Genomic DNA, 24,320 nt, shown 5'->3' on the forward strand with positions numbered 1-24,320 from the left:
CAGGTTTTATATTATCCACCGGTTATACTGGTAGTATTACCGGCGGTTAAACCATTTAACAGTTGCCCTCTATAACATCGCCAACTAATCATAATCAGTCTACAACAAAGAAACCATTCAATCACCAGCAAAATGGCTCTCCAGCTATCCAACCTTTTCAACGTCCAGGGCAAAGTCATCGTCATCACGGGCGGAGGCTCAGGACTAGGAAAAGCCATCGCGGAGGGATTCGCCAGCAACGGGGCTAAGGTGTACATCACAGGACGACGCGCTGATGTTCTCGAGAAAACTGCCGCAGAGTTGAACGAGAGATGTTCCATTGGAGGAGAGGTTATTAGTATTCAAGGTGATGTAGGGAGTAAAGATGGCTGTGCTCGACTTGTTGGGGTGATTGGGGAGAGAGAGGGCCATATTGATGTGTTGGTGAACAATGCGGGTCTTCCTGGGAAGATTGACTATCCAGGGTGGAATCCGGATGATGGTATGCTTTGATAAATTGTATGATGTGACATGATGCTAATGTGTATAGCTGATGCTGTTGAGAAGGGGTTATGGGAGAGTGTTGATGAGTATGTATTCGTATATATTGAGGATTGTGCTGATTTATAGTGATTCGTTTACTTCCACCAACAACGGTATGTATTACATACAGCATATTGTATAAAATATTAACGAGTGCAGTCAATATCAGTGGCATCTACTTCACCACTGCCGGTTTCGTGCCTTTATTGCGAAAGTCCTCAGATCCAAGTGTGATTGTGATTTCGTCTCTTGCTGGTCTTGTCAATCAAAGGTGCGCCCACTGATCTTATAGACATCTATCCACTAACGGTTCAGGGCCATGGGAACCATCACATATGCCGTGTCCAAAGTATGTATCTTGTCTATCCATATAAATATGTCACTAACAAATAGGCTGCTGGTATGTCCACTCCCACTTAATCTATCTGACTAACAAACAGCCCTCCATTTGGCAAAACTCCTCGCTGGTCGATTTCATCCGTATGTCTCATCTATTCCTCCCAATTGATATAATCTAATAAATAGAATGAAAATCCGCGTCAACTGCATCCTCCCCGGCATCTTTCCCAGCGAAATGACCGCTATCGACAGCACAAGCAACACTGACACTCTTAATGGGTTTGCTGTTCGCGCTGCCAGAAGGTGTACTGCTGGTAAGTATCGATTCTACTATATGAATATCTGATAATAACATCTCAGGCCGTGCTGGATCGCCCGAGGAAATCGTCGGACCGTGTCTGATGCTCAGTTCCAAGGCGGGTGGATACATGAATGGGGGGTATTTGTTGATTGATGGGGGAAGAGCTATGGTATGTATCTTATTGATGATATAGACAGTGCTAATAGTGATTGAATAGGGAGCGTCGATTAATGATGGGCTGAGAATGGAGGAGGATACATATGTTAACTGATAGTCAACTTGTCATCTATATCAGACAGATAGCTACTCTCTCGCCCTCTTCAACTCATTTAACATGCCACTCTTGACAACTCCCACATCTGTAGCCACAGACACCATATCGAAGCCCTGCTGCACTCGCTTCCTGGCATCTTCTCCATCAGTGCCTGTGCATATTAGCATCATCAATACACCTGAGATAGGGAAACCCACAGAAAATAGCAACCTTCTTCCCGGCTCCCCTCGCAGCCTCCACCACGCGCCTAATAGCAGCCTCATGTTCTTCTCCTCCTCTCTGCACCCCCATCTGCTTAGCCAGATCAAACGGACCAACGAAGAGGACATCAACCCCATCCACTGCGGCTATCTCTTCTACATTCTCCACGCCGGCTCGTGACTCGATTTGCACGATGACGCTTACTCCACACTGGCTGTCTTCGTCGTAGTTACTCCCTGGAAAGGCGTGCGACGCGAACATGGGTCCGTACCCTCTTATGCCCAGGGGTGGATACTTGATGTATTTGACCGTGTTGAGGGCGGCGGTCTGTCATCATCAGTAAGTAAGACTTGAGATAGATGGTGATAAGGTAAGATACATACGACAGAATGACACATCGGGACCACAATCCCATGCGCGCCAGCATCGAGCGTCCGCTTGATCATCCATTCCTCTGCGGCTGGGACGCGGATGATGGGGCTGCTGTTTGAGGATGCAATAGCGTTGCAGAGCTACTTATTAGATATTATATATGATATAGATGGTTGGTAGCACACCTCGTAGTAATATCTATCAGTAATAAGACCGTGTTCTGCGTCAATGAGAACCCAGCTAAAGAACGATTCACGGAGGATTGTTTTGGCGAGTGCTGCGCTGGGGAGGCTGTGTTTCATTAGCAGTTTATTCGTACTGATGAGAATACATACGTAAGCCAGAAACCAAAGGCGGTTGAGGTTTGGAGGGCTGAGGTGAGAGTAGTTGGAGTCATTTTGCATGCTTGATGGGACTGAGATAGAAGATTAGATAGGCAGTAAGGTATGCTTAAATGTACCTGGTTTATCCGTAGGTATTGCCGTCGGTTAAACTAGTGTGCGGTTCCCCGGATTTTACCCCATGGGGTATTTATACAATACTATATTCCATCTCTGTCGTATCATATCATTGCAATTGGTAAAATGGCTTCTTTTCAGAATATTCCTAGTATGTGTTCCTCTTTATACTCAGACTCAGCTAACAAATAGACAACACCAACCCCACCTGGTGGAAAGACTCCTCTCTACGACGGAACGTCTTCTACACTTTCGGCTGCATGTTATGTCCTTTCTATCTAGGCTGTATGTCCCTCCCCATATATATACCTACCTACACGCCTAATAAAAAACAGACGACCAGTCCCTCCTAACAGGCCTCCAAGCCATGCCATCCTGGAACACCTACTTCAACTCCCCCTCCGGCCAATGGCTCGGCATTATATCCGCCGCCATCTTCCTCCCTGGCATCGTCATGGGGTTTCCGGCTGCCTGGATGTGTAATGTCTGGGGGAGGAAGTGGTGTATCCTGGTTGGGTGTGTTTTTATCATTGCGGGGGCGGTTTGGAATGCGTTGGCGAGGACTGCGGTGGAGTTTTTGGTTTGTACGTTTCCCTGCGCTTTTATACGATATGATTTGGATTTTGGTTAATGGGATAGCTCGCATTGTGATGGGCATCGGAGGCGGTCTCACAAAAACCAGTGCGCCAGTTCTCCTGCAGGAAATTGCTCACCCGCGACTTCGGCCTGCGCTCAGTACCATGTACTACGGGTGTTACTATATTGGGTCTTTGATTAGTGCTATTATGTGCAGTATGTCTCCTTCTTCCAAACTACATCTGATATCTGATTTACTGTGTTCGTCAGTCATCGGCCTCAACGTCCCCAACAACTGGGGCTGGCGATTCCCCTGTCTCCTCGCGTTCGTCGGTCCAGCTGCCGTCATCCTCATTCTTCTCGGCGGACCAGAGTCGCCTAGATTTCTGGTAAAGAGGGGAAGACGTGCTGATGCGCTTTCTATCCTGGCGAAATATCATGCGAATGGGGATGCGGATGATGCACTAGTGTTGTGGGAATATCGCGAGATTCAGAGTGCGATTGAGCAGGAGGGGGATAGTAACAAGACATCTTATGTGAGTTACCTGCAAGGTTGATGATCATCAAATGAGATGTTGACTTGGTAGATGGACTTTTTCAAAACAAAGGGAAATCGAAAACGTCTGTTTGTTTCGATTGCTATTGCGATTGGTGTGAATTGGGTTGGGAATGGTGTTGTTTCCTAGTATATCCCCTCCCCCCTTTCCTTGTCATAAAATATATACAGCACAGCTGATCAGATAGCTACCTCTCTCCCGTCCTCAAATCCATCGGTATCACAAACTCTACCCACATCCTCTCTGTCAACGCCGGCCTCGCAGCCTGGAACCTTCTCGTTTCAGAGCTCGCCGCGCTCAACATCGACCTCCTCAGTCGGCGTGCCCTCTTCCTAACATCCACCTCAGGGATGATCCTCGCCTATGCAATCGTCATGGCCCTCTCCGCCACATTCAGTCAGACAAACAACGCCTCTACAGGAATCGCAGCCATCCCTTTCCTATTTATTTTCTTCGGGTTCTACGATCTCGCCTGGACGACGCTGAACTACTCATACTGTGCGGAGATTATGCCGTTTGGGTTGAGGGCCAAGGGGATGGCGGTTTATCTTTCCGTGCAGCAGTTGGCAAATACGTTTAATCAGTTTGTCAATCCGATTGCGCTCGAGGGGATTGGGTGGAGGTATTATGCGGTTTATGTTGTTGTGGATTGTGTTTATTTGGTGATTATCTATCTTTTCTTTCCTGAGACGAGGGGGCTGGCGATTGAGGAGGTTGCGGCTGTTTTTGATGACGATACGCTTGAGAGAGAGGATGAAAAGGTGTCTTCAGAGCATGTGGAGGTCAAGTAGTTGGGATAATGGAGTATGGGAGACAGGTCATATCCAAGGCCCAGCAGGCCCGACCATCTCGGCTTTCAAGTCCTCCACTCTCCTCGCGCCAATATTACGCATCGTATTAGTTATCTCCTCATACAATACTAACATGTCAGTTTCTATTCACTTTGGATCATATTCAACTCACTCTCAATAACCCTTCCCACCCCCACCTCTCCATGCGTCCCATTCGCGTACAGAAACGGTCTACCAACACCAACGGCTTTAGCGCCCATCGCGAGTGCCTTGACCACGTCCGCCCCGCATCGTATGCCCCCATCTATCATGATTTCGGTTTTGCTGAACAGGTCTGGTCGGTGAGTGCGGATTTCGTATAGGATGTCGATTGGGGCGGGGGCGTAGTCTGCTTGGCGGCCTCCGTGGTTGGACTGTGCGTTGATTGGTATGTGGATGATATGACATAAAGGAGGGGACTTACTATGATGACGCCTTCTACACCGTAGTCTACACAGAGCTGGACGTCTTCGATGCATTGTACTCCCTTGACGATGATAGGGAGGGTGGTGTTTTTCTGAAGAGTTAGTATATATATATCACAAGGAAATAGGTATACACACTCTTATGAATGAAATATCTTTCCACGTTAAATTCCGATCCTGGTATCCGCCTATCTCCTGTGCAACTCCAAGGTTTGTCGTGGGTTTCTCTGAAGGCGATGTGGATTTCCGCATTGATGCTTTGGTACGTACGTCGAGTGTCCGTTTGGACTCCCAACATACATCAACAGTAAATACAATCGCTCTCGCGCCAAGCTCTTCTACTTTCCGGATGAGAGTTTCCGACGCGGATCGGTCTTTGTTGAGGTACAGCTGGAATATGAGAGGCTGATTTTCTTTGCTTGCGTTGAATATCTCTTCCAGATCACAGCTTGCGTTGGAGGATATCTATTCTATCAGCCTGGATTCAGCAGAGGAAGCGGAAAGTTACCATCTGCACAATCTCATACTCCCCAGCAGCTTTGGTTATATTTATTTCCCCAAGAGGATGTCCCAGCTTACCCATTGCCGTTGGAGAGATAAATACCGGCATCGCAGATGGAATTCCCAGGACCGTTGTCTCGGTCGTTCCGTAGCTCATGTCGCGGAGGACTCGAGGGCGGAAATAGTATCTTTGAAAGGCTTTTTGGTTTTCATGCAAAGCTTTATTTGTTATTTCATTTCAATTGAAGAATAAACATGGTTGCATACTTCTCTCTTCATCTGCCGCACTGCGATAGTACGCCCAAGCCGTCTCGCTCAGAACACGCTCAGCCCATGTCTCGAAGTCTTGGAGGAGATGAAAGTTCTCTACCATGGGCATTTCGTCCCTAGCAGCTTGTCTTTGTATATCCGCCTCTGTAGGTGGAATTTCTTCTCTTGGTAGTGTTGCCGGGTCTACTGGGCCTAGGCAACTTTCGGGTGGGAGAGTATTCAAAGCATCTTGGGGATGAAGCATGGAAAATAGTTTACTATCGATATGAGTTCATCTGAGAAGATCGTCTTAAATGGCTGTTATGATACCCACCTAGTATCCTTGCCAGCTTCTGCCAGAATAGCCTGTCGCCCTCCAGGGTGGTGTTGTAAAAAGTTGGTTACGTCGTAAACGAGGCCCTATCATACGGCATTAGTATTGGCATCTTATTTAGTATAATGGCCCTCACATTTATAATGACCCAGCAGTCCGTTTCAGTTATATGTTTTTGGACTTCCTCATAAGGAATGAGTTTCTGTCTGTTCTCGTGTTCGCCTCTCTCATTGCCCGTTGATTCCAACCCTCGAAACTGCTGGTATAATCCCGCACCAATCTACAGAACAGTAAATCAGTGGTTCTAGTTGATTCGGCTGAGCTGAATAACTCACCAATATTACGAAAGCTCCCCAGAATGACTTGACGGGCCAGTTAGACAATCCTCGTCCATTCGAAAAACGCTTACACGCGGCATTCTTGTGGAAAGCCGCCCGTCGATATGGATTAACCGACACAGCCTGCCGTCGAATAAAGGAACAAGTCCCTTTGGAACGCGAGAATAGTCGTAGCATCATTTTTTGTATTGACAGGATGATATTGATTATTCGTGAGTTAGTAAAGCTAACTTTATTATAGGCATGTTTATAATGCAAGGGTCGGGGCGAGTGCTGCCGCCGGTTAATCTCAACGGCTAAACTTGCTCTACCGCAACGGCCATCCATCTCATTTGCTGCCACGCCTTTAATGGCCTCTTAGTTGAATTGCAAAGAAAAGCGTTTTAATATCGAAAATGATGATGTGGATTTGGTGTTGACATCCTTCCACCCCTTACTATATCAACCTGGTTATTCGTGTACGACGCCTGCCTAAAGCTGAAAAGAAGAAGCCGGTTCAAATGAACCTGTCTGTCCTAGGAAGAAGGACCAATTGTCAAATAAATCATTTGGAAGCGAGGGCTGGTCCGTGGGCGAAGCACCCTCACCCAACAAGGGAGCTTGGGATGAATATGGCTGTAGAAACTCAAATGGATTTCCCACGGTGGGGTCTGTAGATTGGGGTTGTTGTGGCCGCACGCGATCTGGAAACAACTGGGAGTCTGAAAGTAAGGTTTGACCAATCGACAATAGACCAGGTTCAGGATTCTGCGAGATTTGCTGCATGCACTGATCAATCCTGCTTATCTGGCCTCGTAGCTTGATAGCAAGACCGGGGGCGGATAAACGAGTCGACTCGATCTTAGTGAGGAATTCAGCGAGTACAAGAAGAATGTTCCTGACTTGGAGATACGTCCATGCTGACACAGGTCGCTGAATGACACCTGCAAGCATATGGCCAACCTGAGCCAGATGATGTAGCTATGTAATCAGATATGAATATTGCAGATAGAGTAGAGGGTAACTCACTGTCACAGTGCTTGAAGCGTGGAAAAATGCAAGGGGGATAGTGCTTAATTCGTCGAGGAGTTCAGTCGCAATGGCGCAACGAGCATGCACACTTGGCTTCTCACACCCAACGAGGATCATTTTCAAGGTCTGAGTGGTTATGAGAATGTTTGAGGCTGTCATTCGCTTAGCTTCCTCTTGATCAGACAAAAAATTCTGGCAGATGTACCAACAAACCCATAACGATCTGTTTGTGGATCCCCCGTCATCGAATTAATTTTCTTTAGATTGTCTGGTAGGTCTTCGAAGAGCTTCGAAACAAGATGAAGACTATCAGACGCAAAATTTTTCGGGGGCTGACGACGGGAAAGAAACGAGGTAACAAGTCCCCCGGGCTCTTCAACCGAAGTCTGCCGTGCTGCTCTAACCAGTCCATCCATGTGCTCGAGGAGACGGTAAAGATCAGAACAAAAGTTCCAGCCGCGAAGAAAAGAGACTTTTTTTGGCTCAAGTTGAATGCCAGCCTCTGTGATGTCCTCGTCATCATACACTTCGGCTGGATATAACACTGTCGCCTTTGCCTCCCGCTGCCGCGAAACAAAACCAAAGCTATTGGCTAAATGCTGGTCATGCTGATAAAAGCCCCAAAACTAGCAATATAGTAAGCAGAGTATCCATATGTTGCAAAGAATGAACTCACCAAACGACGCCGTTCCTGCTTCTCAATCTCAGTCAGATTACCAGGCCAGTTTTCTTCATCATGAAATCCTCGACTCAGTGATATTGAGATGTAGTCTCCACCGTGCGCAACCGCCCTTTTTAATTCCCCGTTCTGTAGACACGCAGACGCTAGGAGCGCCTTCGCTTTCATGAGTGGGTACCACTCAATCGCCTCCGTAATATCACTAGGAATAGCTTTGACAGCAGCGTTGTAGCATTCGGACGAGAGTGTGACGGCTTCAAAACGCAGAGGATGAGGATCTGGAGGCATGGCAATGCCATCGTGTAGCCTGCCTGCAGCCAAAGCACAAACCGCCATCGTCACAATAAATAGCCCCCAGTCAGATCGGTAGAGCTGCTGAGAAATCTGAGCGCGGAAGGTGGGCCAGTGGAAATACGGCCGTCTATTACACGTCAGCAACAAAGCTGTCCCTGGAGGGTCGATGATGAAACACATACAACGGATACGCAGCGTGATAGAAAACATCAACAAGACTCTCAATTATCTCCGGCTTAACGACATCCTCGTGCGCTAGGTATGTGGATGCAGGATTATCAGAGAAGGAAATAAGAGGTCCATCCTCAGCGGCATCTGGGTTTATGGACGAGGGCGTATCATGAGGCCTAGGGTCTTGACTTTCCGGTGACTGATTATCTGTAGGTTGTGCATCGCTCGCGATTCGTGTCCGCTTCGACGGGGGCTGCACAGGATGTCAGCAGGATAGAATCTTCAATCTTGACACAGAAACCCACACCGCGCCGCTTGACGGGCCTGTTATATGTACAATCAACCTCTTGCTCACTGCAGCGGACACAGGCAGTCCCGTCTACCCCTGGCGAACACTACTCAATCAGCACTCGCAAAGCAGAATCGTCAATATCAATACACACCTTGGAGGCATTCTTATGACATCGGTCACAGGCACGCTACGCGTTGTCAGTCTGGCGCGTACTTGAGGGAGAAGAAACGTACGGCATTCCGCCTGCGCTTGGCGAGAGTTGATGTTCTGGAATTCCTTGGGTGAGGTGACGACTCGTCTTCACCTGGAGTGACCATTTTTTGTTCAACTCATCGAGCAGCGCGCAAGTCGTAAGTATCAAGAGGAGAGAAGAGGTAAAGGTGAAGTTGGGGAAGGAGATCAGCCTGCGCTGGACCCCACACGTGCGGGGTCAGGTGTTTCTATGCATACTACGTTATTTATTTACGCTCATAAAAATAAAGTTTATATTGCTGCTTAAAGATTGGATGTTTACATTCTGGTACTTAAAGAGTGGTGTCGAATACATAAAACATGAATGAAAGGCAAAATCATAAGTCAACTGTCAACTGTCAACTGTCAAGTGCAGTGTGTCGTGTGTTGTGTGTCGTATTCAATTCAATCATCATATTCCTCCAATCCCGCAAGCTGCCCCCCCCTCTTAGACAGGACAGGCTCCTGAAGTGGCCTTTCTACGGCTTGTTGGTACGAATGATGGTATTCCGGGGGCAGACGGGGTGTAGTCCTGATAATAGCTGGGTCGTGAGCAGTGCATTGCTTCTTCGCAAAAGCTTCCCGACGCTTCTCCTTCGCTTCTTTGGGGACCATTGACGCGGGCTTGTAGCAGATATCTATAGATTGTCAGTATGGCACAGTATATAATGACCCGTTAAACCCACAAGCAGCAAAACGATCATTCATGGACGATGGAACGGCGCCATAATGCACAGTTCGCTTCTATCGTCAGCATTCATTAAGCCTTTGGATAAATTCAACCCACCGAATCCCAGAGGAGAAGATCGCCAGGCTGGCAACAAACTTTAACCCACTTGCAACCCTTTGACTCAAGCCATCCGGTCATCTCCTCATCGACGTTTTGATACTCCAGCGTGTTCCAACCCTTTTCGCCCTTTTTATGGTCAAAATGCTGCCAGAGCTCGCTGTAGAACTTGTTCGAGCCTTCGAGCACCATGAGACCACCGTCTTCTGGGCCATTGGGAAGAAGGTTCATGATGCCCTGGACGCATTGGAGGTTTGTTCGGAGAGGGGACTGGTCTACGTGCGACCAGGGCGCAAAAATGGGATCAGTCTTTGGGCGAGAGGTTTCCGGGAGGGAAAGGTTGAGACCGTCTGCTATTGTCAGTGATGAACGTAAATGAAAAGAAGTGTCCATTTTTACCATAAGACACGAGCAATTTATCCGTTCCCCAAATCTGCGCGAACTTGTCCACGAGCAGGGGCTCGGATTTCAAATCCCACACGAATTGCTCGTGGGCAATGCCATAGCTGGTGGAATCAGTAAGTCAGATAAAAAAAATCAGGAATCGTAGGCACGCACCGAGAAAAGATACCACCCTTGTGCGTAAACGGCAAATTGGAAGCTTTTCGCGTCGAGCGATCATGTCGACTGTACCCGTAGTTCCAACCCTCGAGCCAAGAATACGCCTGGTCAGCATATCTAAGGGCCTTTTCTTTGGAAATGGTCTCAGACACGATAGTCCAGCCCCTGGTGTGAAGCTCGTTCATCCACTGAAAGTCATGTTAGCTGTTAGAGAATTGGTGAGGGGTAAGAGGAGGACAGACTTGTGGAGAGTCGCTGTTGATGAGTTCCAGCGACAGCTTTGGTGGGGCTATCTCTGTCTCAGTGTTGGTGGTCATGGTGACTGACAGTTGCGATCAATAGTATTCAACTCAATCTCAATTTATAATTGGGAATTTAGCATTGAGATAATTAAATGTTGGTGGCTACTAGGATTGTGCTAAGGTGAGGGGACTCGGATCGCGTAAATAGATAACATATGGCGTCAGTTTATATGGCTGCATCCCTGCTGCATGACGCTTGGTGGGTTTAACAGGTTTAACAGATTTAACCGGTCTGTTTAACAGCACCTGTTATAGCATAACAAGGTCTAATTTTCTATTTATTATCCTATTGGTTCTTTTTCTAAATTGAGATATTTCATATGTGGTTAATTGGTTGATTCTACTTCCAATATTCACCTTTAAATAGCACTAATATTAAGACCGAGTAGAGAATTACTCATATGTCTAATATACCCAGCTAAGCTAATGGTGTCTTGAGAAAGTGACTGCTATCGAGCAGTTGACTGGTCATATCTCCTCCAAGTGAAGCGACTGTCCCTTCAACCCCAGCGCGTTGGACACCAACCCATCCCCATTCTCACCTGCCACCTCTGCCTCAAGCAGAACCTGCTTCCTCGCTTTCCCAAGACCCATCGCATTCCCACTTTCAAAATCAATCTCAAACAACCTATCGATCTGTTCCAGCGAAAGCTTAGCAGTCTCGACGTAGAACAGCTGCAGAAATGGCAGAAACGCAATATTGAAACAGCCAAAGATGAGATAGAACTTCCAACCAAGGTTATCGATACCGATCGGCGAGACGAGAACAACGACGTACACGAATATCCAGTTCGTTGCTGTGGAGATGGACGTACCAAGGTTGCGGGTGGCTTGGGAGTTGATCTCAGCGGGATACAGCCAGGGGATGGAGAGGAAGGAGATGCCGAAGAAGAGGTTGTACACGAAGATAAAGACGACGGTGAAGATGGACATGTCGTATGTGCCTATGCGGATGCCGACGGCGACCATGAAGAAGGCGATGCCTTGGCCGATGGCCCCGAGGAGGAGTAGAGGCTTGCGACCGATCGAGTCGATGGCGAGCATTGATGCGGTTGCCCAGAGAGTGAGAGCGTGTGAGTAGACGGCAGAGAGGATTAAGGATAGACGATCTGACAGGCCAACAGAGCGAGTCAGCACGACCGGGAGATAATTGGCGATGATGTTGACCCCGCAGGCTTGTTGCATGAACGCGAGGCCAGCGCCGAGAGAGATGCGCCGGATGGTCTGAGTACGGTCGTTCGAGAGGAGATCTCTCCAGGCAGCTGGACCGGTCTCCAGCTCGTGAGTGACGGTAGTCGTGAGTATATTTAACGCGTCCAATACGGCTGGATCGTCTGGGTCGTCGCTGGACATCAGGCGAGCGAGGATTTGCTGTGCCTCTTCGCGACGACCACGCAGGACCAGCCAACGGGGCGACTCGGGCATGATGATAGTCAGGCTGAAAGTGACTATGGAGCAAACAGACTGAAACGCCAGAGGGAAGCGCCATGAGACCGATCTGTCGGCCGGCAAGAAGGTGAAGCCATAATTGATCCAATTGGTGAGCGCTATACCCGAGATATTCAGCACCAGCTCCATGATGACCAGCCGGCCGCGATGTTTCTGCTTGCACGTCTCGACCTGCCACATGGGAATGGCTGTCGTGTTCAGCCCTGTTCCTAGACCCCCGACAATGCGTCCGATGATCATATGTACAAGAGTGCTGGCGCTGGCCTGAAGAGCGCCCCCAACGGTCAACAACGTACAGCCCAGCATGATGGCTCTGCGACGTCCGATGCGATCTCCGATAAAGCGAGAGAAGACAGCGCCAAATATGGCTCCTAAGTAATATGTCGATGTGATCTGGCCCTGAATGGTAGAATCAGGATAGCCAAAGGTATCCAGGAAGTTCTGGTTGGTCAGGATGCCTCCAAACACGCCTTGATCGTAGCCAAAAAGGAAAAATCCCGCACCACAGGCAACGGTGATGCCGACCGTGAGGCCTTTACCTTGGATAGCCATTTTTGCGTATCAGCATGGCTCTAGACAATCTGCAGACAATCGGGTTTATAGAGACAAATGCGGGGAAGCGATGGCGGCAATGCGATTATCCAGAAGGATTCATATTTTCCCCACGCGGGGTTCTCCAGTCAACTTCGCTCTAAAGCACCCTTATCTCTCTTTCATCTCACAAAGCTTTGAGTCCTGCTGATCATGGAAGTTCCCCCTTTTGCATCGCTTCCCCTCGACCCCTCGCACCCCCCGCACTCGGCCTGGGCAGTTTGGGGTAAAGACGACGAATTGGGCACTCTCAACCATCTGACACCCGCTCTCGTCGTCGCTGCTAAAGATGAAATCCAAACTGGTATCCGAGTTGGATTGAATTGGCCTCTTCAACAGATGAGCAGACCCCCGCCTTTTCGAGATGTCTTGACTCATCGGATCGACTCGATTGGAGGGGCAATGCATGTGAGTTATGCATTATTTTTATTGGGTATGAAGCTGATGGTTTAGGATGATACTCTCCAATTTAATACACAGACGAGCTCTCAATGGGATGGATTCCGACACTGTGGCTATGAGAATGGGCTGTTCTATAATGGGGTTACCGCGAGGGAAATCCTGGAGAATACTACAGAGCGCATCGGAATTCATGGTGAGATATCCAACACCTACAGAGCAAGGTATATTCTAATGGCTTCAGCATGGTGCAAACAAGGCATCGTCGGCCGTGGAGTTTTGGTTGATTTCGCAGCCCACGCAGCGCAGAATAACATCCCATTCGATCCACTAGGAAGATCCGTTATCCCCCTGGCGACAGTCAAGGAGATCATAAAGCAGAAAAACATCACAATCCGCTCAGGGGATATTCTGATTATAAGATCCGGTGCGTCATGAGATATATGCCAACTTTCCCAGCTAAGAATCAAAACAGGATTCCTGCAGGCATACGAGAACGCAACACCAGCCCAACTAGACACCCTCATGACAGCCTCTCCCCTCGAGTATCCCGGCGTGGAAAACTCGATCGAATTTGCCGAATGGCTGTGGGATTCTCGGATTGCTGCTGTTTGCACAGACTCGCCCGGGTTTGAAGCTATGCGTATGTCCTCTCCCACCAATCCATTAAATCCATCACTCACCGTCATTTGGTAGCATCCAAAGGCTTTTTCCTCCATCCAGTCCTGCTAGCCGGGTTTGGAATGCCAATTGGCGAGCTCTTCGACTTGGAAGCTCTCGCTAAGCAATGTGAATCTTCAGAGCGATCTACCTTTTTCTTTACAAGTGAGCCGTTGAATGTCCGTGGAGGAGTTGCCAGTCCGCCCAATGCAATCGCCATCTTCTAGAAATCAAAAATAAGCAGATATCGGTCCAGGTGATATCGGTACTTAGCGGATCGATCTTAGCTCATGTATAAAATCTACACGAAAACAACATACTGAGTTGTTGAAAACATGAGTCGAGCTGCTGCCTACTAGAGACTCCTGTCTGATTGTGGCTGTAAATCATGGCGAGGGATCCTGCACGATGACTTCATTCTGGACTAGACAGCACAGCCTCATTAATAGGGCCAGTTCCCCGTAATTAAAACCGCATTCCCCACCATCAGCTCAATTGGAACCTTAATCCCTATTTCCAACCATCTGTCCATTGAACAGCAGAACCATGGCATCATGCACAGTAAGCTAAGCATTCAGAATCATGAACTCTAATCAAACGATCACCAGAACCCCAACTTCCCGCCCGAGATCGCAAAAACACACCGGAAAATGCGTACCGTCAAGAATTCCCCATCATTGGAAGGTTTCCAATCGCTGTGTACCGATGGAGTGCTACGAAGCTTTAGCGGTTCCCACGCTATCGTTGATGCTCTTCCGCTGAATGCAGAGGAGATTCAACATGCGGTGTACATATTCAACACTGCTTGTCCTGAGAGCCAGCATGAGGAAATTCGAAAGATTTTTGACGGCGTTGATGGCTCCAAGGTACCCCAGGAAAAGATTCTTCGCCCAGATGACGAAGTGCTTCCGGAGGAGGTTAGAGGATGTCCAGAGGAGAAGAATCAGGGATGAAGCAGTGAAACAATGTGATATTGACCTAACAAAAAAGAAAAAGCGCCTGTCAAACAAATATATCCATCCACCCTTGCCCTCTAGCCCAGCTTAGATGCAGACCTTCTCCTTCAGTTTCATGTTGTCCGGGATCCCACAGGTATGGCAGCCGGTATTCCGGCACATCGCAGTAGTGCCGCACGGTCTGCCCACGCAAAAGGGCTCGGTTCGCTTAAAGGCCGCACCCTCTTCGTTAGGCGACTGCTCCACGGCGGAGTGGTCATACTCATCAGCATCATCCTCATCTTCATCATCTGTCGCATTTTCCCTGAACTCCCTAGGCTTGAGATGGTCGGGCGGGTTGAAGAGGTCCTCGTCGGCCACGTCTCGGGCGTTAATCCCACCCCAGATACCGGTCAAGTGGCGTTTGACGGCCGGATCGCCGATGGCACGGGCGTAGTGGTCTGCGTACGCCTCCAAGTGCCGTGCGTGGAGTCGCGCCACGTCGAGAACGGCGCCGTCCCGCGAGTATGATCGGGCGACACCGTCGTCGGCGATGTGGACGAATCCGTCGTCGTGCTGGTTCAGACCGTGAATCAGGTCGCGGACTTCGACGTTTGCCTGTATTTGAATGGCGGTTAGCTTGTCTTGATGGGTGTAGGGAAGGTGTTGCGAACATCTGCAGATGCGTGGGCAATGCCCAAGGCAGCGAGAGTGACGAGGACGTTGAAGAATCGCATATTGTTGATTGTGGACAGAGAATTGATCAAGTGATTGATTTGGATTGATTTGGATTGAGTGATTGAGGGAAGAGTTGAAGCTGGTTGTAAGAAAACATTTACATCGATGGACATGAGGGTTTATATACACAATCAGGACTCATAGGATTCAGTACAAGCGACACAAAAGACCAGCATCGACTCCATCTCAAAGCAATATCAGCATCCTGGGCCGCGCGTTCTTCGCCCCAAGGATGGTTCCAGCTATATCAGCAACGATCGACATGCTGACCCAACACGGAACACTTCTGATGGCCACAGCCTGCGACAATCAAGCATAATCTGACCTTCAAAGGATAGCTCCCATAGTATAATTCCCTGTTTTGCAATGCTTCGATATCAGTCAGCGTTATGATGGGGATCTTCGTTGGCACTGATGATCATCATAAGTCTGACTGATATACAACAACAGCTACCAAAAGACTGGAAACAATAGACTATGCTTACAGATTAAATACCCAGTATATCGACTATCTGAATATGCTTTAGTTGACTTCTGCTTGTCAATAATGTCACCTTGTGATACTGAATATTAATAGCGTGATCTGCAGACAACCACAGCCCTGCTTATGGCCCTTCCACACAGGCCCCCACAATGATCGGCCTTGACTGACAGGCGTTGCGGGCGAATCAAAGCAACCATTACGCTTTGCGGTCCGGTATGATTGGCCCGTTCTTTCAAAAAGACCCACAAGGCAGACCCTGGCAATGCCAATCCCCAAATGTAAGCCCCGTTGGGGTCTGCACTCTACTTGTACAATGCTTAGCTATGACGTCTTGGCTGGATACTGAAGAAAGTATCTGCATCCATCCAATACATCCATGGGTGCCTGGGTTATGTCAGATTGACCTTGTTGGGTCTGTTGTTATTCTTATAATTATGATTGGAGGACCAGCCATTCTCAAACTGAGCTCGTTGAAATGTTCTCCAACAATGGATAGATAACTGGTGTCACATGCAATGGACTGTAGTCGAGCTGAGTAAATGGGTTATGTGAGACTTGCAATCATGGTCCACATCCTGATTGAATTTGGGGGTATTCAGCCTATCATGAACGTGAACAACTTAATGATCGGAAGGACGGACGTGTGATCAGGTCTGCTGCAGACATTGCCTATGCCTGATATACCTGTTTAAACCGCCATGTAGTGCTTGTTGCAATTGGTGGGAGAGCTATAAGCTTAGGTGGTCTCTACCTATTGCAGTATGCTGTGCGAAATGTTGTGATCTACTAACTCTTCCAGTTACTGATATAGAACTGTCAGTATGACTGCATAGAATATATATAACAGTAACTAGAGAATTGGATTTATTAGGGCATAGGGGGTTATGTATATATAATCACATCACTAGCAGTGTCTCATGTCCTGCTTAATATACCTGGCCTACTAAAATTCTCACAATCTGAGAAATTAATAGTCACCAAATTGGCACCCTTTCCTTCCGTCCAACGCATTCACATGGCCAGTTCAACTCAGAACCGTATAGTTGGACGACAACAAGCGGCAGTTCTTCGCCAAAGCAATCGGGGGATATGTGCCGCCTTCATTGGCAATGTAACTGTAGTTGTACGTCGGGCTCAACATCTGGATTTGCCCCACCGTCGAACCATACTTATCCGCCAGATCCTTGAAGACGCCCTTGCTGAAAGTGTACGGCTCAATATCACAAACACTCGGGGAGCACATGGGGATCTTGATGAATTGCCCGGCGGCAATGGTCTCGTTGGCGCCGTACTGGCTGCCTCCACCGCCGGGGCAGATGCCGTCAATGCAGGTGATGCTGGTGTCGCAGCTGTCGCCGCCGCACATGACGGAGTCAAGGGTCATGTTGAGCCGTCCTGCAATCTTCCACATCGTGTCGCCGTTTAGTGTGTAGTACAGCCGGGGACCGCCGACGAGGCAGTCGTTCGTTCCGGGTCCGTCGATGATGCACGATGTCCAGTCGGGGTTGCAGACTTGGCCGGGGATGATGATGGTTTCCCCCACGTTGGGGACGACGGATACATCGACCACTGTATCATGAGTATTAGCAGGGGTTTCTGGGTGGGCTGGATATGGGACTGACTGAGATTTGCGCGACCAATGTCACAGACGCCGCGGTTGAACTTTTTGGCGATCTCATAGACGGTTTGGTTCTCGACGCTGTTGACGTAGTTGAAGCTGGTCGTGTTGAGTGTTGCCGGATTGCAGTGGCTTGTGGCCTCTGCCGTGGGTGCCAACATGGCACCTATGAGGGAGGCAAACACTGTACTCAAGAACATTATGAATAGCGCAAAATGATAAGTGAATGACTTTTGACAAATGGCCTAAATGAAAATAAAAAAGGATTGAAACAAAAATGACTTTGTGCAAGAGGGGCGAGGCATTCAAATACCCCTGACTCGGGCTGATCACACCCATGATTCTTTGCTGATGGCTGCCTTCGGACCCATCTTGATAGCTTCCTGAGGATTGATCTTCAGCGAATTGTCTCACCTTCACCCCCATGCTAGTCTTAGCCTTGTCTACTGTAGACAGCTTCAATTCGTTCAATAGGACCTTCCACAATATTGTCTTCTGTGTTTTTCTATACTGATACTTTGCTATTTTCATTAACCATTCAAATGGTTATACCACTGGATAAGATGATTACTACACAAGCACATGGGCAGAGTCCCCGCCAGAAAATTTGATATTGTTTAAAGCGTGGGGCTTGCATGGATGATATTCTTTCAAGAAGTGGACTGCCAATTCAAATTGCAGTATCTTGTCTCATTCACAAAGATGACCTAGACTCTGGCTCTTCACTGCGTAAGCATTGAAAGAATGCGAGTGATTCCATTGGACATACAGAGAGTACAGAGGCAACGTAATCTATGTGCATTATTTCAGATGACGACTATGCTCCAATCGCTTCGGAAATAACGCAGACGAAGCTTTTTTTCTCTGAATACGCTTCTTGTACGGATAGGCTAGCCGAGTGATACAACAAGTCGCTCCACAATCGTGGGAAATTAAGCAGGGCCGGATAGATGCTTATCTCCGAGATATCCCACTTATTGAGGGGCTATTGGGGGTTTCGGAATGAGCAAACCATGCATCTCCATATGTAAAGTTGATTATCGGGGATAAAGTTGGATGGAGTGTAGAAACCGATGGGACTCGCAAAGTCGCCCCCGATTAGGTTGAGGAGGCTGTGGGCCATCTGCCAGATCCGTAATTAGAACTTCTCGGATTCTAGAAGATGATCGACAGGGAACTTCTATTTTGGGGTTGAAAGTCCGAAAGTGGAGCTTGACGGGCTTACGTTGTCTTCAACCGAGATATTTCTTATCCCCGACTCCCCACTTTAAAGTTGTACCATGAGAAAGATACTAGAGTATAGGTTTAGCGGTCGTGGCCAAGGCAGCATTTTCGCAACCTCCGTGGGAGCAAAGGATGTCTGGAAGAGTGTCAGGCTATCGGGTTTTTCCAATTGTCAGCGGATTCATCCCCACCTGCCCTGCTCTTCAGGAATGAACAGGCTATAAACTTCCCTCCCGCCTTGGGCCAACGTCTCCAGTTCTGCACACAAATCTTCTTTGCCTTACTTCATCTATAGCCACGAGATGCGAGTCTCTACAGTTATATCCTGGCTCGCATTTGGCGCCACCCTTGCCGCTAGCAAACCCGGCTGCCAGGGCCACGCTGGCAGGAAACCCAATGTCGACGCCCACTTGGGGACCTTTTTGCATAACCGCATCAGCCCCAACTACTCCGAGCTCTACATCGCGCAGCCAGACGGATCCAATGAGAAGCTGCTTCTGGGTTCCCAGTCTGTATACGATTTCCGAGCGAGCTGGTCTCCAAATGCAGACTACGTTTATTTCACCTCCGAACGACGGGGTGATGGCCAGGCGGATGTCTACCGCGTCGCCGTGAATGGCACGAGTACTGCGGGCAACAGGGTGGAACCGATGGCATTGTCGCCAGGGGTTGACGACTCGAGCTCAATTTCCCCTGATGGCAAGATGCTGGCGTTCACGACCAGCCGATTCAACCAAACCAGCCAGATCATGCTGCGTGTCTTGGAGACGGGTTCTCTCAAGAATCTGACGCTTAGCCCTGGTATCTCCGGTGCTGCCAACAATGCCGGTCCCAATGGGTACTTCAAACCCATCTGGTCCCCCGATGGACAGTGGATTGTCTTTACATCGGACCGCAACACGCCATGGCGAGGCCACACCGCTGGATCGGGCTGGGAGCATACGCAGGAGTTGTCCATCTATGCCTGTCGCCCGAATGGATCGGACTTTCGCCTGGTCTCGTCTCGTGCAAACTATACACAGGGTTCGCCTCGATTCTCCCCCGATGGCAAGCGCCTGGTCTTCTATGAGATGTTGACCGAGGATACGTATAATGCTCGCCTGCAGCCTGACCTGCTTTACGGGGATAACCTCAGCAGCAGCATTGTATCCATTGACTTTGCCACCAGAAGCGATCGTATCATCCACGCTAGCGGATCGGGGACTAGAATCAGCCCTTCCTTCGTGACGAACGATGTGATTGGGTACGTCCAGAAGCTGTCAGATAACAATGGCATCTACTACACGTCTATCTCGGGGAAAAACTACACGCAATATCAAACCATTCCCATGAACACCATGACACCCGCGATCCGCTCACCCACCTGGTCTCCGGATGGCAAGTACGTTATCTATGAAAAGCAGGGCCCGACAGGAGGCAGCACGTCGACTTCCAAAACCCAGTACTCCGAGCTCTGGAGCTTCGACCCAGACTGGGACTACCGATTCACGGATGTCTTCCCCATGGGATCACGAGGAGGGTGCCCGATGATGGCCATGTCGCAGCAAATGGAGGGCCCCGCCGAGAGCAATCTGATGCGACTCGAAATGAACGGTACGGGCCAGACCACCCTGTTCGAGACCAAGAAAGCCATGATCAACCCGTCCATTGCCGAGGGTTACAACGCGCGCGCCTACCAGGGGAGCTGGGGTCCCAACGATACCAACCTGACCTTTGGCTTTGGCGCATACTTTGTTGCCCGGCAAAGCAATCCGGGATTTATCTTCAGCGTTAATGCCGAGGGCTCCGACTTCACGGTCCTGGCCGGAAACAACATCACCAACTACGGGTTCCCGTCCTACAACCATGACGGCACCAAAGTCATTTTCCGTACATGGCCCGGCACTGCCTCGAATGGCACGACCGTGGGCACGATGGGCCTGGCCATCGTCGACGTCGCCACGAAAAAGGTGAAGCAGCTGACAACCGAGTGGGATAACCTGCCCGCGTTCTCGCCCGACGGCAGGAAGATCCTCTTCACTCGCCGTACCAACTGGAGCAATATCGGCGATAACTACGATATCATGACCATGAATCTAGACGGCACCGAGCTGGCCAACGTCACTCCTTCTCTGGCCAGTGATGCCCATGCCGTGTGGACTGCAGATGGCCGCATTCTCTACAGCACCGCCATGTTCGGATTCCAGCAGGAGGCACCCCTGTATGATGACTCCATGCAGCCGTATGCGATCATCATGCTCATGGAGGCGGATGGATCCAACAAGAGGGCCTTGTCGAACAGTTTGTGGGAGGATGCTATGCCTTTGTTTGCCCCGGCCCATGTATTGGCGGCAACCTGTTGAAAGTAGGACCTTCATGTGTATAGAATATTAGGCTAATACTATTAACAAGCCTTTTCTGGCGTTTATTTGCCATCCAGTCCATTTTCGCAATAAACAGAAAATATAATGAAATGGGCGAGAAAAACCTATAAACAGAAAACTAGTAATATCATCAATCTAGCACCCATTAAGACCCCTCTAGGTAGCTTAACCCTTTCAATACTGATAGAAACAAGTCCCTCATGAAGTCGAGCATATATATTACCTCTAAGTATTTACATAAAGTTGGTTCTATAGGTGTAGGTGACTAGATAGGTATAAAGATAGCTTTACAAGCTGATATAGAGCCCATTGGAATCTGGGTGTTTGCGAGCTTCAAGCTTTCTCATAAATTTTTACATTCTGATGATAATCATGAGAAAGGTACCCACTTAGCTGTAAGCATGTGCCAAAATAAGCGGGACCTAGAATTCTTACTGGTTTGTATAAAGGTGTATAAGGTCACACATGATGCTACTAGTAAGGAAAATGAGCATCAGTTGGGATAAAGTGAACTTGCTATTACTGATTGCCCGAACAATATTATATTGTGCCCATACAGTGATGCTAGTAAGTTGGCTAATATTTCATTAAAAAAAAAAAAAACTAACTTTAGTTAATATAAAAAAGTTGAAGTTAAAGACAATACTGATGTCATTCCATCTTGAGCCACTGCATCATGCGGAAATATCACGACTGACGACTCTATTAGTTTGCTCAGAGACGCTGATACATCTATGAAAATCGAGCCGTCAGTCCACACTATATCATCCACCGAAGAACATTCTGAAGACGGATGTGGCGAACCTCAGTCTGTAGAGAGAAAACTTCCCTGTTGGTCAGATCAACAGTATTCTTGAATAATCCTATCATTTGAAGATCAGTGCGATCGAATATTTAGAGGAGATTGGCAATGCTCTCAAGCTCTGTTGGGGTAGTGAGAGCAAAATAGATACAGAGAGCGAGTGTGATCCTATGAGCGATTCCATCCGAGCGGTGGATGTCTAAACGGAACCTGGGGCAATCCAGATACCCCCACCAAAGAGTCCCAATGGAACCCTGGTTAGTGCTCAATATGAGAACAACAAAATGAGGGACCTCATGCGGAAACTTGATATTGAACTGGCCAAGGCAGCCAATATTCTTTCGGCAAAGGAGAATTTCGATACTTCATCCGATGACGAAGCTTCTGTTGATTCATATTTAGAAGACGACAGTGAGCAAAATCCCTTTGGCAGGCTCCACTGCTACGTCAACTGCATGATAGATCTGGTGCTGATAATGGAGAAGCAAATTTCTTGCATGCGGAATGAAAGGGAACCGCTATTGATCTCTCAGCTTTATACTATAGATGAAGTCCTTACCATCAGGGCTCTAGGTCATCGAAATCGCGCCAAATTCATCACTGCTGTTGTGTATGTATAACGCTCCAATGTCTCCCGGAGCTCCAAGAGTGGTTCGTGATACTGTTGCTATCACATCTACCCTTTTTCCCGCGATACGTCCGCATAACGTTGGGCCCCATGACTGGTGATCGGAAGGCTCTTTGTGGAATTCGGAAAAGGCTGTCATGCCGTTTCAAGAAAGATTGGGCGGATCACCGATGTTCATTGGTGCTTACTCAGTTCTAGTCAGAGGGTCCATTGACCTAGCTCTGTGAGATAACCACAGAAGCCAGGCTGGAGGTTATTGGACGATTTCAGTTCTTATAAAGCGCACCCATACGGGTGTCTGGGCATAGATTGATGGTACAAGGTACTTAAAGGTGGCATCGTGATGGTTTAGGGATGGGAGAATGACGAGGGAGCAAGCTGTTCTGTACAAGACACTCCATAAGCAGTCAATATACTAGCCACCAGTCAGATATTTGAATACACATTTCATTCGCTTCTATGGATTATATCGTTACTTTGTCTATTCCTGTTATCAATTATGATGTGACATGTTTTATATTAGATTTGGATTTACAAACGATATTTAAATCATTTTTGGTCCTTCCTTTTTGCTTAGTTAATAATCTACAATTTAGACGGTAGGCTCATGTGTTCATATTCACTTCCTATCTATGCCTGCAATAATTATCCAAGACATAACAACTCTGACCACTTCCATCCATCACGACCGTGCAACCTTCAATTCTGCCATATACCAGTTCTGCATCGCGCGAATATCATAGCTCAACGCTACTGTGTCAAACACCCGCAGGTGCTCCTTGCTCAAAGCCTCCGTATTCGATAACCTGGCCACCCATTTCCCATGCCTCCTCGCAGCCGCCACAATCTTCTCAATAGCATCCACGAATTCAGGCTCATTGCCTTTGGCAGGAACATAACCGAGTAGTGAGAGTGCAAGGTCGTTGGGGCCGATGAATAGCATATCTTAAACATCAGCAATACGCATTTATACAACTTAGGTGTGTGTACCAACCAACACCAGGAACAGCACAGATGGCATCTACATTTTCCACCCCAGCTTTCGACTCAATCTGCAGGGCTGTGATGAGTGTTTCGTTGGCTGTCCGCACATACGTGCCCGTATCGACACCATGCGCGAGGGCAGCAAAAGCCGAGCCCTGGCCTCGCAGACCCTGCGGTGGGAATTTTGCATGCGCAACAACCGTCCTGGCTTCATCGGCTGTGTTGATCATTGGCACGACAATGCCACTATCAGTTTAGTTTAGCATGTAAAGGCAACTAGATGGGCATATATGAGGTACGTACTGAGCCCCCGCATCCAAAGCCCTCTTAATCAAATCCGCATGCGTCATTCTCAGCCGTACAAGTGGCGAGACGCCCATGGCAGCAATGGCGGCTGTGGAGCTGTGCATGGCGTCGTCGCTGATATGGCCGTGTTCGCAGTCGATGATTATGCCCTACACAATCATCAGTGGAGATTAAGTATAAGTGGGGGGAACCTGACATCCACGCCGGTTTGAGCGACGACTTGGGCTGTGCGAAAAGATGGAAGACCGAGAAAGGTCATGATGGGCTTTGCGTTGGCGCGGAGGGCATTGAGGAGGCGTAGTTGGGGGTTGTGGATGGTGGTTGTTGGGGGGGATGCCATGGTTGTAATTTGGTCTGGAATACTGCGTTGGATATAATTGAGCAGTGAGAACAGTAACAGAGGCAGATACATGAATACTTGTTATATGGAAATAGGGCTGTCGGGGAAATGGATTTATGCCGAGCAAGAAATCGAAGCCAACGGTGAAACATACAAGAACCGAACACTACAACACCAGGTTACGCATGGCGATC

The 24,320-nt window shown here is 48.4% G+C and overlaps 13 protein-coding genes across 13 annotated transcripts; 5 read left to right on the forward strand and 8 right to left on the reverse strand.

Moving 5' to 3' along the window:
* Positions 1–132: 132 nt before the first annotated feature.
* ASPWEDRAFT_734540 (SDR family NAD(P)-dependent oxidoreductase) lies at positions 133–1,587 on the forward strand (the record flags this gene model as incomplete). Its single annotated transcript, XM_040839335.1, has 9 exons — positions 133–481; positions 530–569; positions 610–635; positions 682–793; positions 838–875; positions 963–1,002; positions 1,048–1,175; positions 1,222–1,331; positions 1,380–1,587. The coding sequence occupies 9 exons, from the start codon at positions 133–135 to the stop codon at positions 1,431–1,433; spliced, it is 897 nt and encodes a 298-aa protein (XP_040691977.1). The 3' UTR covers positions 1,434–1,587.
* On the reverse strand, positions 1,466–2,311 carry ASPWEDRAFT_103441 (HpcH/HpaI aldolase family protein; the record flags this gene model as incomplete). Its single annotated transcript, XM_040827559.1, has 4 exons — positions 1,466–1,587; positions 1,634–1,964; positions 2,021–2,149; positions 2,195–2,311. 4 exons carry the CDS (start codon positions 2,309–2,311, stop codon positions 1,466–1,468), a joined length of 699 nt encoding a protein of 232 aa, XP_040691978.1.
* Positions 2,312–2,593: 282 nt separating this feature from the next.
* ASPWEDRAFT_168217 (uncharacterized protein) lies at positions 2,594–4,391 on the forward strand (the record flags this gene model as incomplete). Its single annotated transcript, XM_040830270.1, has 7 exons — positions 2,594–2,618; positions 2,660–2,752; positions 2,803–3,051; positions 3,107–3,259; positions 3,314–3,579; positions 3,631–3,728; positions 3,788–4,391. 7 exons carry the CDS (start codon positions 2,594–2,596, stop codon positions 4,389–4,391), a joined length of 1,488 nt encoding a protein of 495 aa, XP_040691979.1.
* A 27-nt stretch (positions 4,392–4,418) lies between these two features.
* On the reverse strand, positions 4,419–6,457 carry ASPWEDRAFT_168218 (FMN-dependent alpha-hydroxy acid dehydrogenase; the record flags this gene model as incomplete). The annotated part of the gene is made up of 9 exons (XM_040830271.1): positions 4,419–4,519; positions 4,564–4,804; positions 4,855–4,947; positions 4,994–5,320; positions 5,364–5,575; positions 5,624–5,883; positions 5,940–6,025; positions 6,076–6,219; positions 6,275–6,457. The coding sequence occupies 9 exons, from the start codon at positions 6,455–6,457 to the stop codon at positions 4,419–4,421; spliced, it is 1,647 nt and encodes a 548-aa protein (XP_040691980.1).
* Positions 6,458–6,748: 291 nt separating this feature from the next.
* Positions 6,749–9,041, reverse strand: ASPWEDRAFT_168219 (uncharacterized protein; the record flags this gene model as incomplete). Its single annotated transcript, XM_040830272.1, has 8 exons — positions 6,749–7,237; positions 7,286–7,440; positions 7,494–7,914; positions 7,965–8,388; positions 8,444–8,685; positions 8,738–8,827; positions 8,876–8,911; positions 8,958–9,041. 8 exons carry the CDS (start codon positions 9,039–9,041, stop codon positions 6,749–6,751), a joined length of 1,941 nt encoding a protein of 646 aa, XP_040691981.1.
* A 319-nt stretch (positions 9,042–9,360) lies between these two features.
* Positions 9,361–10,488, reverse strand: ASPWEDRAFT_103887 (phytanoyl-CoA dioxygenase family protein; the record flags this gene model as incomplete). The annotated part of the gene is made up of 5 exons (XM_040827601.1): positions 9,361–9,593; positions 9,642–9,696; positions 9,743–10,095; positions 10,142–10,248; positions 10,301–10,488. 5 exons carry the CDS (start codon positions 10,486–10,488, stop codon positions 9,361–9,363), a joined length of 936 nt encoding a protein of 311 aa, XP_040691982.1.
* A 585-nt stretch (positions 10,489–11,073) lies between these two features.
* ASPWEDRAFT_179875 (sugar porter family MFS transporter) lies at positions 11,074–12,606 on the reverse strand (the record flags this gene model as incomplete). Its single annotated transcript, XM_040831812.1, has 1 exon — positions 11,074–12,606. The coding sequence occupies one exon, from the start codon at positions 12,604–12,606 to the stop codon at positions 11,074–11,076; it is 1,533 nt and encodes a 510-aa protein (XP_040691983.1).
* A 192-nt stretch (positions 12,607–12,798) lies between these two features.
* On the forward strand, positions 12,799–13,931 carry ASPWEDRAFT_103470 (uncharacterized protein; the record flags this gene model as incomplete). The annotated part of the gene is made up of 5 exons (XM_040827561.1): positions 12,799–13,053; positions 13,099–13,240; positions 13,289–13,471; positions 13,520–13,687; positions 13,741–13,931. The coding sequence occupies 5 exons, from the start codon at positions 12,799–12,801 to the stop codon at positions 13,929–13,931; spliced, it is 939 nt and encodes a 312-aa protein (XP_040691984.1).
* A 319-nt stretch (positions 13,932–14,250) lies between these two features.
* Positions 14,251–14,657, forward strand: ASPWEDRAFT_168223 (uncharacterized protein; the record flags this gene model as incomplete). The annotated part of the gene is made up of 2 exons (XM_040830273.1): positions 14,251–14,265; positions 14,313–14,657. The coding sequence occupies 2 exons, from the start codon at positions 14,251–14,253 to the stop codon at positions 14,655–14,657; spliced, it is 360 nt and encodes a 119-aa protein (XP_040691985.1).
* A 90-nt stretch (positions 14,658–14,747) lies between these two features.
* ASPWEDRAFT_734587 (uncharacterized protein) lies at positions 14,748–15,376 on the reverse strand (the record flags this gene model as incomplete). The annotated part of the gene is made up of 2 exons (XM_040839336.1): positions 14,748–15,257; positions 15,314–15,376. The coding sequence occupies 2 exons, from the start codon at positions 15,374–15,376 to the stop codon at positions 14,748–14,750; spliced, it is 573 nt and encodes a 190-aa protein (XP_040691986.1).
* A 1,509-nt stretch (positions 15,377–16,885) lies between these two features.
* Positions 16,886–17,640, reverse strand: ASPWEDRAFT_48578 (uncharacterized protein; the record flags this gene model as incomplete). Its single annotated transcript, XM_040837124.1, has 2 exons — positions 16,886–17,430; positions 17,484–17,640. The coding sequence occupies 2 exons, from the start codon at positions 17,638–17,640 to the stop codon at positions 16,886–16,888; spliced, it is 702 nt and encodes a 233-aa protein (XP_040691987.1).
* Positions 17,641–19,005: 1,365 nt separating this feature from the next.
* On the forward strand, positions 19,006–21,045 carry ASPWEDRAFT_104309 (TolB family protein; the record flags this gene model as incomplete). The annotated part of the gene is made up of 1 exon (XM_040827637.1): positions 19,006–21,045. The coding sequence occupies one exon, from the start codon at positions 19,006–19,008 to the stop codon at positions 21,043–21,045; it is 2,040 nt and encodes a 679-aa protein (XP_040691988.1).
* A 2,133-nt stretch (positions 21,046–23,178) lies between these two features.
* On the reverse strand, positions 23,179–24,126 carry ASPWEDRAFT_24258 (HpcH/HpaI aldolase family protein; the record flags this gene model as incomplete). The annotated part of the gene is made up of 4 exons (XM_040832589.1): positions 23,179–23,441; positions 23,491–23,726; positions 23,784–23,935; positions 23,983–24,126. The coding sequence occupies 4 exons, from the start codon at positions 24,124–24,126 to the stop codon at positions 23,179–23,181; spliced, it is 795 nt and encodes a 264-aa protein (XP_040691989.1).
* Between the last annotated feature and the right edge of the window lie 194 nt (positions 24,127–24,320).

The sequence above is a fragment of the Aspergillus wentii genome (genome assembly GCF_001890725.1).
Source record: "Aspergillus wentii DTO 134E9 unplaced genomic scaffold ASPWEscaffold_2, whole genome shotgun sequence".
NCBI lineage: Eukaryota > Fungi > Ascomycota > Eurotiomycetes > Eurotiales > Aspergillaceae > Aspergillus > Aspergillus wentii.